General features: G+C 43.6%; 1 protein-coding gene across 21 annotated transcripts in view; it reads right to left on the reverse strand.

Annotated features, from left to right (window-relative positions):
• Nucleotides 1–18,173, reverse strand: part of KALRN (kalirin RhoGEF kinase) — a 646,977-nt gene that overhangs the window by 338,574 nt on the left and 290,230 nt on the right. For all 21 annotated transcript variants that reach the window (XM_035724481.1, XM_035724478.1, XM_035724483.1 and 18 more), the window contains exon 10: nt 10,157–10,279. In XM_035724481.1, coding sequence (XP_035580374.1) covers nt 10,157–10,279 — 123 coding nt within the window. The remainder of the gene's footprint in view (nt 1–10,156; nt 10,280–18,173) is intronic.

An 18,173-nucleotide genomic window follows, 5' to 3' on the forward strand; every position in this document is an offset into this window, starting at 1 on the left:
AAAAGAAGTATGACTAGATGAGCTATCTTGGACTTAGAATCAATACACTGAACATAAAATTGGTACACAGTATAATTCTTTTGTCTAATTTACTTTTTGGGTTTTTGTTTTTGCCTTTAAAATCCTTTTGGGAAAGGCCAATATTATTCATTGCTCAAAAAAGAGAATTTTTGTAAGAGATAAATAACTTCACTACATATAAGGTAGCAGAAAAAGAGGGTTAACGGTACAGTATGATGGTAGCTATCCCAGCCGGAAAAATCATGGAAACTTAGTGCGGCTGGGGAAATGCACAGAGTAAGGATTACCATTTCCTCTTGTCAAGATTGGTTTCCTAGCACTTCAACTGAAATTATTTTTTAGTATTTTTTCAATGAAAAAAAAAAACACGGAAGAGTCCAAAAACCTCACTCAAAACATGACTCAAAAAATGCTTCTTCCCAAGTGTCAGATCCCGGGCAGGGCTGTCCAGGTTGACCTCAGTTCAGTGCAGTCTCACTAATTCTAACAGGGTGGCTCTCACTTAGGCCCCAGGCTATATGGTTCTGGGGCCTGCGTTCTTATGAATATTCATCTAATCTACTTCTCTTCCATTTGTTATTCTTAGAATTAGAAGGGATCTCAGAGATAATCTGACCTGATATCCATCCCACAAAGAAATCCTCTCTGTACCATTCATTTACTTTTTCAAGTGCCAGTTGCATGTTAGGCTCACTGTGCTAGGCATTGAGATAAAAAGACTAATGAGACAAAATTCATGCTCTAAGGAAGTCACAGTCCAGCTGGGGAGTGATGCTGGCATAAAATTAATGATGACACTGCATGCTAACTACCATGACAGCGATGTGGCCAAAATAAGTGGATGCCTAGAAAAGGGGCATTCAACCAAACCATGGAGACCACTTCTTCCAAGAAGAGATGATACTTGAGATGAGTGTTTCAAGATGAACAGAAGCTGGCCAGGGGTGGTCAGACTTAAATAAATGGGAATGATGAAAGAGCAGACAGGACTGCACTTGAGAGCATGGCATGTTCAGGTACAAACCGGGACAGCAGGAGTATGGGGGGTGGGGGGTAGAGGGAGCACATTATGGATAAGAGAGAAAGCCAGAGAGGCAGTAGCCAGGTGACAAAAGGTTTACGATATCAATAGTTTGAACTTTATCCTAATGGGAAGCCATCTACGGGTTCCATAACTGATGGAATAGCATGATGAGATGTGCATTTCAAGAAAACCACTCTTACGGCAGTGTGGGGAAGGATTTAAGAAGACTATGACGAATTAGGGAAAACAGGAGGATAGTGTGACAAACCAAAGAAGAGATAATGAGACTGTGACCTCAGGCAGTGGCAATGGAGATGAAAGGAAAGGGACACATAAAGAGGTAGTAGCGTTAGTAGGACTTTGCAAAGGACACATGAGGGGTGAGGGCAAAGCAGAAGTCAAGAATGATTCCCAAGTGTCTGGCTCGAGCAACTGGGTGGATGGTGTCCTTCACTGGCGTGGGGGATACAGGAGGAAGAGCACACCTGGAAGGGGTGGAAAATGATCAAATAAATTTTGGATATACTGGTTTTGAGAATCCTCTGAGAAATCGAAGTGGAGGTATCCAGAGAGTCAATGGGTTTAGGAATAGGTTGCGCAGGGGTGAGATCAGAGATAAGACATGGATTTCAGAGCCATCAGACTAACGGTGGCAGTTGAGGCTAGGAAAGAGTATAAAATCGTGTCTGGAGTGTACAGTGAGAAGAGACAGTCTGAGGAAATCCTTGGGAAAACGGAGAAGAGTCTGAGAAGGACCAGCCAGAAAGACATAAGGAAACCAAGAGAGCATGGTGTCATGGAAGGCTGGGAGAGGAGAATTTAAAAAGGAGGAAATCGCCGCTAGGATCAAATGCTTCCCGAAACCAATTAATATCTGAAAAGTGTCCTTTGGATTTAGCAAGAAAAAAGCCCAGTTGAAGACTTCGGTAAGATTAACCTCAGTTGCCCAGAGGGAACAGAAGTCCAATGGCAGGGGTCAAAGTGCATCTAGGAAGTAGAGATGGCAAATAAAGACTCTTGTCTCAAACACCTGGGCTATGAAGGAAAGGAGAAACACCAGGGAAGTAGTCTAAACTACCAGAAAAGGTAGTCTAAGTTTCTTTTTATTTATTTTTTGTTTGTTCATTTTTAAGATAGGAAAGACTTGAGGATGTTTATATCCTAAGGGAATAAAGTGTCACCTCTACCAGAAAACCTCCAGTGATAAGAAGCACAAGACATCACAAGGTATTTCATTCTCATTTTGGACAGCTCATAAAAAAATCAACCATGGGTTAGAAGTTACACCTGAATTAAACTAAAACTGGCTTCACTATCCCTTCCACCCTTACTTCTTCTACCAGAAGCCTTCAATTATCAAGCCTATCCCCCTGCCTTCCATAAAACATTATTTACTCAAAACAGAATATATCCAGTTACTTGGATTTCACTATCCTAGCAGTCTTCTGACAATCAAGTACAGTTTGCCAATATCCTTTTGAATACATATTTTCTCAAATTAGGCACAATACTACATATGTGATTTAAATAGCCAGTGGATAGAGAAATCCTTACTTCTCTGGTTTAGTGATTATACACTTGATCATTGATGAACAATGAACTTGAACTATGCAGGTCTATTTATATGTGGGTTTTTTTTTTTTTGGAAAAATACAGTAGAGTCCTGTAAATGTATTTTCTCTTCCTTATGGTTTTCTTAACATTTTCTTTTCTCTAGCCTACTTTATTGTAAGAACATAACACACAGGGGCACCTGGGTGGCTCAGTCATTAAGTGTCTGCCTTCGGCTCAGGTCATGATCCCACGGTCCTGGGATGGAGCCCCGCATCGGACTCCCTGCTCTGCAAGAAGCCTGCCTCTCCCTCTCCCACTCCCCCTGCTTGTTTCTCTCTCTGGCAAATAAATAAAATCTTAAAGAAAAAAAAAAAAGAACATAGTACATAATACATCTAACATAAAAATATGTGTTAACTGACTTTATATTATCAGTAAGTCTTCTGGTCAACAGCAGGCTATAGGCAGTTAGTTTTTGAGGAGTCAAAAGTTATATGTAGATTTTTGACTACACGAGCTTTGGTGCCTAACCCCCTGTGTTGTTCACGGGTCAACTGTATTTAAATTTATATCATTACTCAGAAGGCTTTACTATTTCCACTTTAAAAGCAAAGTCTAAACCTTTTCATCTAAAGGTCAATGTTCTTGAGAGTCTAGACACAACCTATACTCCTTTGAGCTTTTCTACAATGATTTGCTCTCTCTCATGTAGAATCCTCCACTCTCAACAACATATAGATGTTTTATTTACAGTGTCACCAAATTTACAGATGGCAGGAAATTTAAGGACTGTCATCACCACCATAGCTTCCCTTGAACCAGAAGTGAAATCATATTAGAACAGCATTTCCCATATCCTCCATGTGATGGAGCAGACCACGGTCCTCTCTAGCAGTCAGTTTTTTCTTCTTCTTACCGCTCTATAGTCCATATTGTTTACTACCCTCAGGTTTGTAGTCTCATACTGATGGGATCCTTTCTGATATACCTTCATCCCTCCTATTAGAATGAGTCCTTTAAACAAAAAGTCCTCTTGTCTCACCATTTTCTAGTTATGAGCTCAACACCCTAAAGTCTCAGGAATGTTTTGTATTTGTATTCTGGTATTAAAATTTAAGTACATAAGTACATATATATATTGCATATACATATTACAATAATATATATATGTATATATGTGTGTGTGTATATATACATATTGCAGGCAATTGTATTTGTATTTTCCTACCTAAGGTGACCTAAGGGCATCTCCCTCACAAGGTGCTTCTTTCTACGCCACCTCTATGGCACCCCACATATCTGGTTTTGGCTTTATTAGGATAATTTTCTCCTTCCACTTCAAATTTCACTTCAGTCTTTCTAGATAGATCAGCAAAGCTTTCTGCCAAATCTTCCCCAATCTTTATGAGATGCACTCTCCCCTTACCAGAAGTCCATCATCCTGGCTTTGTAGGGTATTCTCCAGAACACTTCTGAAAACACCATCTACATAGGCAGCCATTTGTTTTTCAATGCCTCCCCTCTTTTCCATAGTCCCTGCCCACATGGAACAAGAGATAAGAACGCCACCTGTGCTTTTGAGTCTTTCAGTTTGCTCCCCAGAACCTAAAGTCATTAGGAATGCAGTCTCAATTTCTTCTGAATGTGCCATTTGTTCCACACAGGAAGCAGAAGTGGGGGACAATTCATGGTCTTGATAAGAAGTTCTTGGTAGGCTTTCTATAATATCTTGGATATTGGCTCCCTCTCAATTTCCACATCAAGTGTATATAAAGTGACCTTCAAAACCCATGGTTGGGAATTATCCACAATATAACCTTTCTTCTTCCTGAGAGTGGTCCCAAGAGCCCTCCCCTCAGTTCATGCAACTTTTCCCTGGTGCTCCATGGAGGGAATGTCCTGAATCCACTCAAATGGGACGAATGTCATGCAAGATCCAAAGGGTAAGACTGTCCTTCATTTCTCTGCTATTTCACATTCTTCCACTTGCCCACTTCGTGACATTAATTTCTCTGCATTTTCCTGGCTTTCTTCCTCACTATTTTTTTCATCCTGCTGAAGAAAGTTTTATCCTCTCTAAGAAGCTAGAGTGTGAAAAAGCATCTATTGAAGCTTTCCCACCTTTTCCTTCTGCTTGCATTTGCAGTGCTATAATTGGTCACCATCTCAGGCATGAAAAGAAAGATGGAACTTACTCCAAAGATCACTACACCATCCCCTAGACAGGCATATTTATTGGACCACCAAATGAACTAATGGTTTATCTTGGTTTTGCTGGAAATGCTCCTTGAAAACCCTGAAAGAATAAAGATTAGACTTCCTTTCAAACTATGGGACTTCTTAGAGGGTTAGAATATATTTAATGCATGTTTCTCTTTGGATCATGATTTCCTCAAGATGGAAATTGTTCTATCTCTTTAATTTCTCAAGGTGCCCAACACAGACTTGATGGGCTTGGGAACTGATGAGTACTACTGTCTGACTCTGAGGGCAGGGACTTTCTACCCCTATGGATTCCCTATTCTACTTGCCCTTGGAGCTCTAGTAAGTTAGCTGATTACACTTTGAAGATCTTTGATGGGTAAGGTCAATGATAGGTCCACTAAAATGTTTCCCTTCCATTTTTGCCTACTTTTTAAAAAAATATTTTATTTATTTATTTGACAGAGAGAGACCCAGCAAGAGAGGGAACACAAGCAGGGGGAGTGGGAGAGGGAGAAGCAGGCTTCCCACTGAGCAGGGAGCCCGACGCGGGGCTCGATCCCAGGATCCTGGGATCATGACCTGAGCCGAAGACAGATGCTCAACGACTGAACCACCCAGGTGCCCCCATTTTTGCCTATTTTGACCCCAAGACTCAGAATGAATTTTTTAAAGTGTTTTCTATTCAAGTTTGGGAAAAAAGCAAGAGTCAGATAAACAACTAACCAGAGATTATTGAATGAAGTGCTTAATTGTGCCTATGTTTTTATATTTCTTTAAATCTTTCTTTAAATGGTCTGTTCTTTCAAAAATGTTACACAAACGCTATTTAATATGCTTAGCTGTAAATGTGATTTGGTGCTTTGAGATTTTAGATAATGTATATTTGAGTGCAAACGATTGCTAATTTTTTTACTAAGCTAGCTTACAGAAAGTCTGGCATTCCAGATAATGAGGTCATAAAGCAGACCACGCACAGAGCAGGCACAGCTGCTATCTAAAACACAGGCACTTGAGGACTTCCCTTCTGAGTAACAGCAAATATCTCAGGACAAAATAACAGTACCATACCCCATACTACCTCCTGGGCAAGATGTGGACACATGTACCGCTGACAGGATGCGACGGGCAGCAACTCTATCTTATGCTTGTTTAGACTCCTGATAACAACTACCGTGCCACAAAAAATATATAAATATATAATAAGTGTCTTTTAAAATCTGATTTACTCTATATCCTGAGTCATGTGATGAGTTTATAGGCAACTTGAATAAAGTATCTACCAGGACCAGAAGGGTTCCCGCTAGTCCCCAGGTCTTCTATTTGAGCACAGAGAATCTCAGTAACTTGGACTAGAAATATTGATAGAGACAGACCCCCTGGTGCATACGTGGCCCCAGACTATCCCCAGCTGCCTGTCAGGAGCCTCCCCTGCCAAGCGGTAAGTGGCTCCCTTCCCATTCAGCTCAGCTTCCAGGTAGACTATTCGAAGAGTGCCATCTGCAGGATGAACTGAGGACCATAAATACTTCATTTCCTTCAAATGACCATTGATTTGTTTAAAATGTGTTCAAGAGCTAATAAACACAAAATGTAAGGTCATGGTTTGCTACATTAATTCTTCCCAGATATATTTGATATTTCTACTATTGTCTTCAATGTCTTTACATGATCTCCAAAGTAGAGGTGTATTTGTTTCATGAGTTCACACTGCCCTTGGGCCTCTCCCTGTGCGTAGCCCTTTTCTCTGCTGGAACGCTTGCTCTTCCCTGTAGAAGGGCAGCGTCCCAGGGATGCAACAGGTGCAACAGTTCCCTTCCTGCTTTGATTCAAGACAATTTTTTAACTTGAATATGAGAACGGGTGCTCAGAATTTCCTTCTCCTATCAGCCTCAGGTCAAAGAACCATAAAATCATGGCATTAAAAGAGATTCTTTCACTGAATCATGACCCTCTGTAGTACTGGTAACAAGTGACCACCACCCCCCCAACCTCCTACTTCTCACCATTTGTGATGTCCTTTCCGACTAGATCTCTTAACCAGCAACCCCAAACAACAAGCAACAAGTTTGCATGCTTTGGCTCTGTAGCATTGATCTCTGACTCAAGAATTGTCCAATCCTGATTAAATCCACTCCTCCCCTCCCAGTGGCCCTCACCTAATTGAGAACAGAAGCAAGAGAGAGAGAGAGAGCACGCCCTTCCCTGCCTGGATTATCTCCTTTCTCACCACTTGAGCGTGATGATCCCATTGCACAGAACAAAGCAGATCTGAGGCTGCTGCTAGTCCATCTGCCTTTGCCACAGTCAAGTTGATTTTCCAATGTGGACTACCTACCAATTCCAGGATGCTAGGGAGCTCCACTGCCCACACCCTTCCCCAGAGTAGGGATGAGAAGACAAAACAGGATTTATTACCAGACTATGAGATTCATCTCTAAAGACCGATTTGCAGGGCAATATGGCAACTTCATGGCCCATGCCTACGTGTGCCCTTTGTTGTCCACATCTGTCCCCTTTCCGAGGGGAATACTTTGAAAAGCATAAGCCTTTTAGAAGGCAGAATTCTTTCTCCTAAGAAAGACACTGTCTTATCTGAAAGCAGGGACAGGGAGAAGTGGATTATAGCAAGAGATTGGGAAGAGTTGTAATGTATGTCAAATGGAATGGCCACAGCAGCATCTCCTCCCCCCTGCCCTCAACTCTTGCTCTTTGTTCTGTACTTTTCATGAGCAAACTGGCACTTGGAAATGAATTTTACACTCAGGTCCTATACTTCAATAAGGAAGGGCAGCATGAAGTTAGGGTAAAAACATGACTCTGAGGTCAGACAGACTGAGTTTGAATCCTAGCAGAGCCACTGACAAACCAGACGATTTGGGCACACTGAAGAATTTTCTGAGCTTTAGCATCATATTCTATAAAACAAGGCTAATACTACCCACCATTCAGGATTGGTGGGAGATAAAATATATAATGGAACCACAGGCTCTCAAAAATGTGTCCATTCTTTCTTTAGTATGAATTTAAGTGAATGTGTCTCTGCTACTGATTGAAAGGCACTGTTCCAAGTGAAAGGCTTATCAGGCATCAGCAAGAAGGTAGGGGAGCAACTGGGAGAAGTGGGGTTAGAGTTCAGGTGGCAACCAGGCTTTCTCGGTTGAAACAACGCACAAAACAATAGCTCCCTCAAGGGCCTATAACCAAGGCTGACATTGCCTCTGAGGTTGCAGCAGGAAGGGGGAGAGGGGGGCTGGCTGGCTCAGGGCTGTAGGTGGCTCTGGGGACGTCCCTTCTGAGTGAGGAAGGGCTGAACCACAGGATAGCCAAAGGGCAAGAACACCACAGCTATGGGATGGCTCCATTCCAAGAGACCGCCCCAGATTCCACAACGCCCCCTCTCAGCAGACAGGGAGTCGATGTGGCCCTCTCCAATCCTTTGTCCCCTGACAGATGGCAGAAGCACCCAGGATGTCTGGACACAAAGATATTTTGGGCCTGTGCGACATCCAGAAGCCTATTTGGCCCATGTCTATATTACATTGGCATGATCCAGCCCATTCTGCACAAGGTCTTTGTATGGATGAGGCTTGCTTTTTTGTTCTTGTGATGGTAGTAAAATATACATAGTGTAAAAAAACTCTTTAAGTTCAGTGGCATTAAATAAATTCAAATTGCTGTGCAACCACCACCACCATCCATCTCCAGAACTCTTTATCTTGTAAAGGTGAAACTCTTGTACCCATTCAATAATAACTCCCTATTCCCTCCCTTGCCCCAGCCCCTGGCAACCATCATTCGACTTTCTGTCTCTATGAATAGGACTACTCTTGGTCTTCATATAAGTGGACTCCTATTTGTCCTTTCAAAACTGACTTATTTCACATAGCATAATGTCTTCAAGATTCATCCATATTGTAGCATGTTGTCAGATTTCCTTCCTTTTTGAGGTCAAATAATATTCCATTGTTTGTATAGACCCCGTTTTCTTTATCCTTTCATCCGGACACTTGTGTTGCTTCCATCTTTTGGCTATTGTGAATAAGGCTGCTATGAACATGAGTATACAAGAATCTTTTCACATCCCAGCTTTTAATTCTTTTGAGTATATATGTAGAAGTAGGGTTGCTGAATCATATGGTAATTCTATGTTTAATTTTTTGAGGAATTGCCATATAATGACTCCATCACTTTACATTCCCACCAACTGTGCACAAAGATTCTATATGAGGCTTTCTTTATTGCATAGGTTGGGTCTAATCCATCTGGATTCCCAGCTTGAGGTCACTAGTGACTCAGTCTTTCTGGCACCTGCCAGGCCTCTCACTTCCCAGCACCTACTTGCAGCTTCCTTAGAGACGTAGTTTGCTCCCACCACTTTCTTGTCCTCTAGCAGATTCCTTCGGTTTTTGACAGGGGCTCACCTTTGACATCCACAGCCCACCCACAGTTCTGTCTGGGGCTGGTAGCACTCTCTGCATGATGCCCAGGGTGACACCCACCCTGAGGACTGCCCACATGGTGGGATGGGAGCCAGGCCTGGTTAGAGCTGTGGCAAACACTAGCTTTGTCATCCTGCCTCCTGCCCCATACTGATCGCCCCCGCAGATGCCCCTACCCTGCTTCATTCCTAGGTCTTAGTTTCCACTGAAACCGATCATGTCTGACAATATAAATGGACAGAGTAGTATTTCATCTTGAAGATGAAGATGTTCAGGATCCATTAGAGAACTCCCCAAAAGAGAAATATAAGAGAGTTTGGATAAAATTGGGGGGTTGCAGGCTCAGAACAAAAAACCCTCTTATATCCCTCCACCATGAAGTCAAATGGTCAAGGTCTCTCACGGCACCTTTGTGTAATTAGATAAAAATGCCCTTTTGGGATCAGGTATAGAGCTCAGCTAAAAGACCGAATATCATGCCATATTCTCTGGGGACAGTCAGCCTTATGGATACATGATGTGGTGAACAGGTACCGTCTCCTCCTCCAGGTCCTGGAAGACACACAGCTCTGTAAGCAGAGCTAATGCTGATTTTCAGCTCCCACTTGCCCCTGGTGATAACTATAAGCAGTAGTTCTGGGCTGTTGATGTTTCTAACATCCATTCCTTCTGCCATTACCACCTTGTGGACAAGGCATTTACTGATCAGGCCGGCAGGAAGATTTTCTCTGAGGACCATAAACTCAAGGTCTATTTATCACTCACCTAGTGATCCAAGAGCAGACAAGGGTCTCCTTGCATCAGGCAGGAAGGCAACCCAGAAACCACTGGGCTATCAACCCCAATACCAAAGCCATGGCCCTGGCTTCTCTCACCCAATTCCACACATACACAACCACACAGAGCGTCTCACCTGAGCCACCTCTTCAAAGTCATCGTGCCTCTTCTGCAGGGCCCGGGCTCGATGCAGCGACTTCCCAACCCCAGTGTGTTTGCTGAGAAAGGCCTCACCGTGGTTTTCAATCCAGTCCAATACCTGGTCAGGGAAGGAGGACAGAAATAATGACTCCCTGGCAGAAGGAAAGCCATGTGACAATATGAGCCACCGCCAGCGTCCTAGAGTTCCCATCCCCGTCAGAAAGCAGCAGTCCAGCTGGACATGTTCAGCCCACCGTGGATCCAGGGATTTCACTACTGTCACTGGTCACGTAACAGTCCACCCTGAACTAAAGTCAGCTCATCTTTGATCACCAGGATAGCCCCTTGTTACATTTCAGCTTTCCCAGCCATAATGAGTCCATTATTTTAAACAAGCTACACAGACCATCAGGCACAGTTTAAGCCCCTTACTACCTTTACTCCACCCACATAAAGTCAGGCACACTGGTGGAAAATGCGGCAGCATCAGGTCAAGGCGATTCCTTGGCCCTCACGGCCTAGTCATCCCTCACTGCCCCATAAAAGTACTCACAGCAGAGGCAACTAATCATGGGGCCCCTGCCTCCGTGCGCTCCTGGGACGCCCTTCCTGATCTTGAGAGGAAAGTCGGCACTGGTTAGTCCCCACCTGGCTGCCCCAGAGAGTGATCACCAGGACAACTGTCCTCTGTGGCTTCCTTCCACCCCTCTCCTCCGATCAGCACCAACCTCCCAACCAAATAAATCAAGGTCTTGACATCCTAAGGCCTTTAGTATCTATGATTCTCTTTGGGGAAGAAGTGGAGACCCCATGTTTTTCTAGGCTGAAGATCTAGTGATTTGGCCTTGGGACAGTTTCCTTGGTATTTAGAGAAGCTGGAATAGACATAGAGGGATGAGAAGGGGATGCCAAGAAGGTGAGAAAATAGGAGGGGCACTGGACAGGGGAAGCCCTGACGTGGAGGGAGGACTAAAGCCTTTAACATCTATGTTGCATTCACGCCGATGGCCTAACAAACACATGGGGTGCCTCCCAGGGAGAAGGGAAGCAGTTCACCTCCTGGTCTCTGAAGAGCTGGCGCTCAATAAAGCAGCTGGCCACAATCAAATCAGAGTGTACAGCCACACACCTGTTCGAGATCCTGCCAAGACGACGGAGCTCACTCTATTCTGGACTTAACCTGAACATCTGGTTAATGATGTACTAGCCTTCTCAGGTTCTAGAGGACTTTCTGGAAAAATGACTTAGATGAACTGGGCCTGTTTATTTATTTTTTTAAAGATTTTATTTATTCATTTGAGACACAGAGATACAGAGAGAGAGAGAGAGAGCAGGAGCAGGGGTGGAGGCAGAGGGAGAAGGAGAAGCAGACTCCTGGCTGAGTAGGGAGCCCGACACAGGACTCCATCCCAGGACCCTGGGATCATGACCTGAGCGGAAGGCAGACGCTTAACCATCTGAGCCACCCAGGCGCCCTGGGCCTGTTTAAAAAGGATTGTTTTAAAAGGTGGCTCAGTCAGTTAAGCGCCTGCCTTCGGCTCAGGTCATGACCTTGGGATCGTGGGAGTCTGCTTCTCCTCTCCCTCTGCCCCTCTCCCCGCTCTTGCACGTGCATGTTCTCTCTCTCAAATAAATAAATTCTTAAAAATAAATAAATAAAAGGATGCTTTAGTCCATTCCTCTGTTACTTCTATGGACTGCCCTGTGGCAAGCAGACAAACCAAATCATTCCATTGACTACAGGCATGGGAGTTCTGGCTCCAAAGAATCTAGCCTTTGGCTTCACTTCCTTTAACATCTGAAATAAATTACACCTCAATTGTGCAAAGTATGGAAGCCTTCCAAGTCTTCAGTGACACTACCACAAAGCCCACAACAAGACTGGTATTGGGTCAGAGAAATGTACATATGAATATAAAAATGAGATTTAACAAACATCCACTTAACAAAACTGGAATGTAAGATAATTGCCCATTAAAAAGGAGAAAAGAAAGGCTTCTTAGAAAATGACTATATAAACATTGGGTGTAGAGATTTAACTATTTTATATAACAAGTTCTTGCAATATATGTTTTTAATATTCCAGAGGCATGTCTATGAAAAGAAATTGCAGTAGTAAATGAACTGGATTTTTACCTTTTGCTAACACAGAAAGGCAGCACTGAAAGGAATTCTAAATGTTCCTTTCTTAGAAGAAATAAGAGCCCACAACTCTCTAGAATTATGTATGGGGAAATTTCAACAACAACAAAAATCAGGAGAGTGCATTTTTACTTGACCTGACGCAACATGATCCCACAATTTTCTATTGTAAAGAGGATGATGAGCATCAGAATGCAAGGTCAAAGATAAATATTTCTTGTCACAAAGTTTTCCATGGATTGTGCAGTTTTGTAATTTTTATGCATATTTAAACTTATATTAATCCCATGAAGTGAAGCTTATGGATAATTTTGATAATTTTTATATACAAAAGAGCTGTCTTGTGGCTTTTCAAGAATGCAAGATTTTCAGATTACAATTTTTTTTTTTTTATTTAGTTGTGAGCAGTTAAGTGTGACCTGCTTGCCTGGTAATGTTTTAACGAGTTTATTTTATTTCATTTCATTTTGTATCTCTAGCTTTAATAAAATTTGTTATGCTAAAACAAATTGGTTTAAGAGGAAAGCTTTCCATCTACTAGTTCGCAAATGGTTAGCTTTTATACTCCCTGGGGGTAATTTCACAACTTGTAAACTTCTCTTAAAAAGCAATTTGTGTTCTATTTAAGTTCTTTTGCTTTCTTTAAAATGTCAATTCATTGTCAGTTAATGACACTTAAGTTGACTTAATTAGTTCTACCTTAACCTCTTAAAAATCTATTATTCATATTCACTAGGCTTTTATTAGTTTAAACATAACTTCGATTGCTCTGTGATGTTATATTGTCTCCATTTAGTCCAGCTTCTGTCATCAGAACCGAAGCTGTGGGGAACCCATGAACAACCTCAGTGAAGATGCAGAGACTGCGCGGAAATCAATTTAACAAATAAAAAGGCAAATGATTTAGGATGTGAACAAAATTACTTTAATAATCCATAGAGACTGAAAAAGTACCTGAGGATAGAGAAACATAATCACAATATGAGGTATTGTTTAAAATGCTGATTTCTGACCATTTTGTTTCAGACAGTTCATTTAGGGCCAACCTTATTTGACACACATTTAGACCCCATGCTCTCTTGCCTCTGGGTCCATGTCCCCCAATTCTGGGAGGACAATCTACCTTCTCCCCTAGACTGCACAGCAGAGAAATGTGCTTTCTGAGCAGACACCAACAGTGCCTGAAAATTACATGTCACCCCATAAATTAATGTGCAGCATCAGAAAGCTGGATATCCCACAGTTTCTGGTGCATCCCAGACTCAGGACATCACTGGTTGAAGAATAAATTGCATTTCTAGCCAAATCTCTGGAACCCTACTGAAGCATATGCACCCATCAAGGTACCCCTCACTAGCTATCCTTGTTTAACTTCTCTCATCTACAAAATTTTATTTAAAACAATCAATTATTAATTTTAGTCAAGATAGTACAGGATGAGAGTTAATAATACCTATTAATGGCTTTGAATTGGTTTTCGACTGTTTCCAACGTAGAAGGTTTTATTTTTTAGTTTTTGCCTGTGGGTTCTTCGGGGAGCAATGAAGCACACGCGGGATGTGAATATCGCTGGATTCAAACAGATACTTACTAGTCCTATTGTGCCCTAGTGCGGGGCACTAGACCAGCCCAGGATGCAGTATTAAACAAGGTAAGCAGGGCCCTGACTCTGGGAACTCAGTCTATGTCGGGAACAGGCACTGGACAGGAGATCACACAATTATTTGTGATCACACATTGATTGCAACGGTGGCAGTGCCAACAGTTAGGAAAGGCCTCTCTGAAGAAGTGAGGTACAGCTGAGCGCTGAGGGAGAGTAGGACTTAACCAAGCTAGGAAGGAAAAATAATGAGCATGGCCTGAGTAGGGGTAAGCAGGTAATGAGTCCAGAGAGGCAGGAACCAGACATACTGAGCCCCGGTGCGCCCAGTCAGATTCCAGGGCTCGTCCTAAGAGCCACAGAAGGGCTGACCTGCAGTTGAAAGTTACTACTTGTGCTTGGTGGAGAATCGGAGAAAGGCGAGAGCAGAGGTGGGGAAATAGGATATTATTGCAGAAATCCCGACAAGAGGTGAGGGCGGCTCAGAGGAGCCCAGTGGCAGTGGCCGCGGAAAGACAGGTATGAGTAATATTAGGGAGACAGAATGGCCAGGATTTGGTGGTTAGGTGTGGGGGCAACAGAGGTGCAGGTAGAGGGCTGACCCCCTGGGGCATGGCTTGAATAACCGTGTGGAAGAAGGATCTGGTCCCTGGTGCAGAAGCAAATGAGTTATGAGGGACAGCACAGAGATAAGAGATTTTTCTTGTTTTCTTTCCATTTTCATATTCATGCTCTGGTTCTGATAAATGACAGGTATGCCTGTCAACTTGAGTGGGAAGTAGCACCCAATGATAGTTGTCAATCTGATTCTGGCAAGATGTGCCCTTAGTTTCAAAGGAGCAATTTTATACACTCAGGTTTAAAAATAAGTTATAAGTGGTTAATATAGTTGGATCCTAAAATTAACAAATTAGGGACACCAAATCCATTTGAAAAACACAAACTTTGGCTTAAATGGCATTAACCGGTACATTCTTTTTTTTTTTTTTTTAACATCTTTCAGTATTTATTTATTTATATTTTTATTATGTTATGTTAATCACCAACCTGTACATTCTTGAAGGGGCATTTCACCGGGACATAGTTTTTGAGGGGCCCCTTAACTGGACATGCAAAGTCCTCTGTGGCCATCCCACCCCCTCTCAACCCCATCTCCAATGAGTCCCTGCCTCACCCCTGAATCCCCCCAAAACTGTTTTTGTCTCCTGAGTTCTGCTCTCACTACTTTTAACTTCAACTGAAATGTCCATACCCTTCCTTCTCCCTGTCTCCGCCTCCCGGCCTCCTTCCTACTCATCCTTTAAGCACAAGCACGATCTCAAAATCACTAGTTCGGGAAAGACTTCTCTTTAATAACCCACCCAGGGTGGGGGTGGTGTCACTCTTCCCTGATTCTGTTCAAACCACAATTACTGCCTCCAGGCCTGTCTCTCCCACGAGACCCTGACCTCCTTGTGATTCCCAGACTCAAAGCACAGCGTGGTTTGTTGCAACCTGTTGAACGGCTCTCAACTCCCGCTCATCCCCATCACACGGCTTCGGGGTGAATATGTCAGCTCCATGCTCTCCTTCTTCACTCTGGCATCTGCACCCAGAGGTCTCCCCTTGTGTGTGTGTCTCCACCCTCTCCACTGCCCTACCTGGCAGGTGGTTAGCTCCCGAGCTCAAGGAGCGTGGGGTTTTCACCGCTGTACCCTATCCTTCCACCATCGTTCCCATCCCAGCATCCCTGCCAGCGTTGCACATGCAAGAGCTACCCAGTGAATGCTTGTAGCCATGAGCTGTCAAGTGCAAATTTGGCTGAGGTGCCTGTCCCACCATCTTGAGAGAAGCTGGGCCACCTCATTCAGGAAGAGACCCGATCTGTGCCCTGTCTTTGGGAACAAAAACCCAGGACTTCTGGCCACTACAGCAGGGAGGCAGCTTTAAAAAAACAACTTGTAAAGCTCTTCCTCCTTTCTCATGCCCCAACTGTTCAACCAGAAATTAGTCCTTTTCCAGAACAGTCTTTTCCAAGAGAGAAGCTCACATCCTGAACCGGATGCGGGAGCCAATCTAACAGCCATTTTACATAATTCCCTAATCACCCCCTTTCTTCCTCATCTAATTGTGTTTATTCCAACGAGCACACAGCCAAGGCAGGGTGCTTTTCAGGGTAGGAGACAGTCCTTTCTAGCTGCTGAGGGGAAGAGAAAAAGTCCTTTTGAAGAGAACTATTGATATTTTTTCTGAACAGTGGCCATGAATGCAACTGAGTTAATGGGAGAAAACCGAGGGCCTAGCGGCTGGCTGTCCCAGGGCTCTTCTAACGTGACAGGATTCTAGTGTTAGAGGGAACCCACAGGGTCATTCAGACCCATACAGGAGGCCCCTGCACTTAGAGATATCCACCTTTGAAGATTTAAGTTCCTATCTAAGCTCTACCTACATATGAAAGTATTTTGGGCTCCAAAAGCATCCATAAAATGTGGCACCATCATGATCAGCATAACTTATAGACACCATCCTTGGGATCAAGAGGAACCTGGGCTCTGGTCCCAGGTCTGCCCTTAACCAGCTGTGACCCAGCTGGGTGTGCGCCTTCGCCTCTCTGGACCTCACTGCCTCAAATGAAAACACCGGATCAGACCATCTCCCTAAGTCTTCCTCAACTGAAATATTTCATTATTTTTTTATATGGAGAGTATAGCAGCTCCCCTCCTCAGACAAAGAGATTATTGTCTGTGGAGGGTTTGCTCTTTGTTAAGCACTAGGCCAGGGCAATTGGCTCATCACCTCATCTGTTTTATCTCACCCCACTGCTTAGCTGCAAGCCTGAGAGTCTTTCTTATTAGCCCTTTCTCGTACACTGTCTCTACCACAACCACAAGCCACCATCTTTCCTCCTGCGCCCTGCAGCCCTCTAAGTGGTCTTCCTCCTTAGACTCATGACACTCCCATCCACTCATTAGCTGGAAATAGTTCTTTTTGTTTTTTAATTTTTTAAAAAAAGATTTATTATTTTATTTAATAGAGAGAGAGTGAGCATGAGCAGGGAGAGGGGCAGAGGGGGAGGAGAAGCAGACTCCCCGCTGATTGCAGAGCCCAAAGCAGGGCTGGATCCTAGGACCCTGGGATTATGATCTGAGCGGAAGGCAGACACTTAACTGCCACTCAGGCACCTCAACCAGACCTATTTCTTTAAACATAAATCAATTCACAACATTCCCTTTACTAAAAACTCTACCATTGTTTCCTACCACACTTAGAAAATCTAAATGCTCTTCATAGCTTATAAGGTCTGCTTGGATCTGGACCCTTTTCTTCAAACTTCTTACCCTTTTGTCCTGCTCTCTAGTCAGTGGCCACTTTGGCCATTCACCCATTTTTGGGAATGCCCCCAGCTCATTCTGGTGTCAAGGACTTCGTAGATCACATTTCACATGCCTGGAACCTCTTCATAAACACACCCCCTGGCTTATTCATTCAGCTTTCTGCTCATATATCACTAGCTATCACTATATGACATATGACACATTTATGTGTTTGTGGTGGTGTTTTCTCTCTACCTCCTGAACGTAAGTAAGCTCCACGGGGGCAGGGGCTTTGTTGGTTCACAGCTGGGCTCTGAGAGAGCATTCGCTGAAGAGATGAGTGAATGAACTCATCCCATCTGATTTGAGAACTTCCTGTGTGATCAAAGGAAATGGAGATGATTTATGAACACATGTGGAATCCGAATCCCAACTCTCTGAATCCCACATCTGGCTCCCCCCGATCAATCACCTTATTCAACACAGGTTACTAGGCTTGCCTCCTGGTCTGATCCACAGTAAAACAAGCAGAAAGTTTTTGTTGTTTTAAGTAAACAGAAGAACTCCCCCCTCTCAGCAACTCCCCCCAGCCCACAGCGTCCTTGCTCCTCAGAAAGCCATTATTCAGAGACCAGTGAAAAAGAGCACACACACAATCAACCATCTACAACGCATTTTGTTCTGCTAAAGGCTCGGGTACACACAGTGTGTGAGAGTACGCAGGACAGTGCATCACAGCATGACCTCTTCCTCCTGGCACAGCACAGTGAATGCTAGCGGCCCTCACAAGGTCAGCACCACCCGCTCCCATCGCCTGAGCCCCGACAGCACGGAGGCGCCACTTGAAATGCCCGATTACCAGCAAGTCATTTACTGTCCCTTCTTTGGAACAATCATGATCAAAAGAAATGTCTTGCTATGGCAGGAGAAGCCATCATTTTTCTGAGAAGCACCAGCTGAAACTCATTAGCAGTGTC

The sequence above is a fragment of the Zalophus californianus genome, chromosome 1, assembly GCF_009762305.2.
Source record: "Zalophus californianus isolate mZalCal1 chromosome 1, mZalCal1.pri.v2, whole genome shotgun sequence".
Lineage (NCBI taxonomy): Eukaryota > Metazoa > Chordata > Mammalia > Carnivora > Otariidae > Zalophus > Zalophus californianus.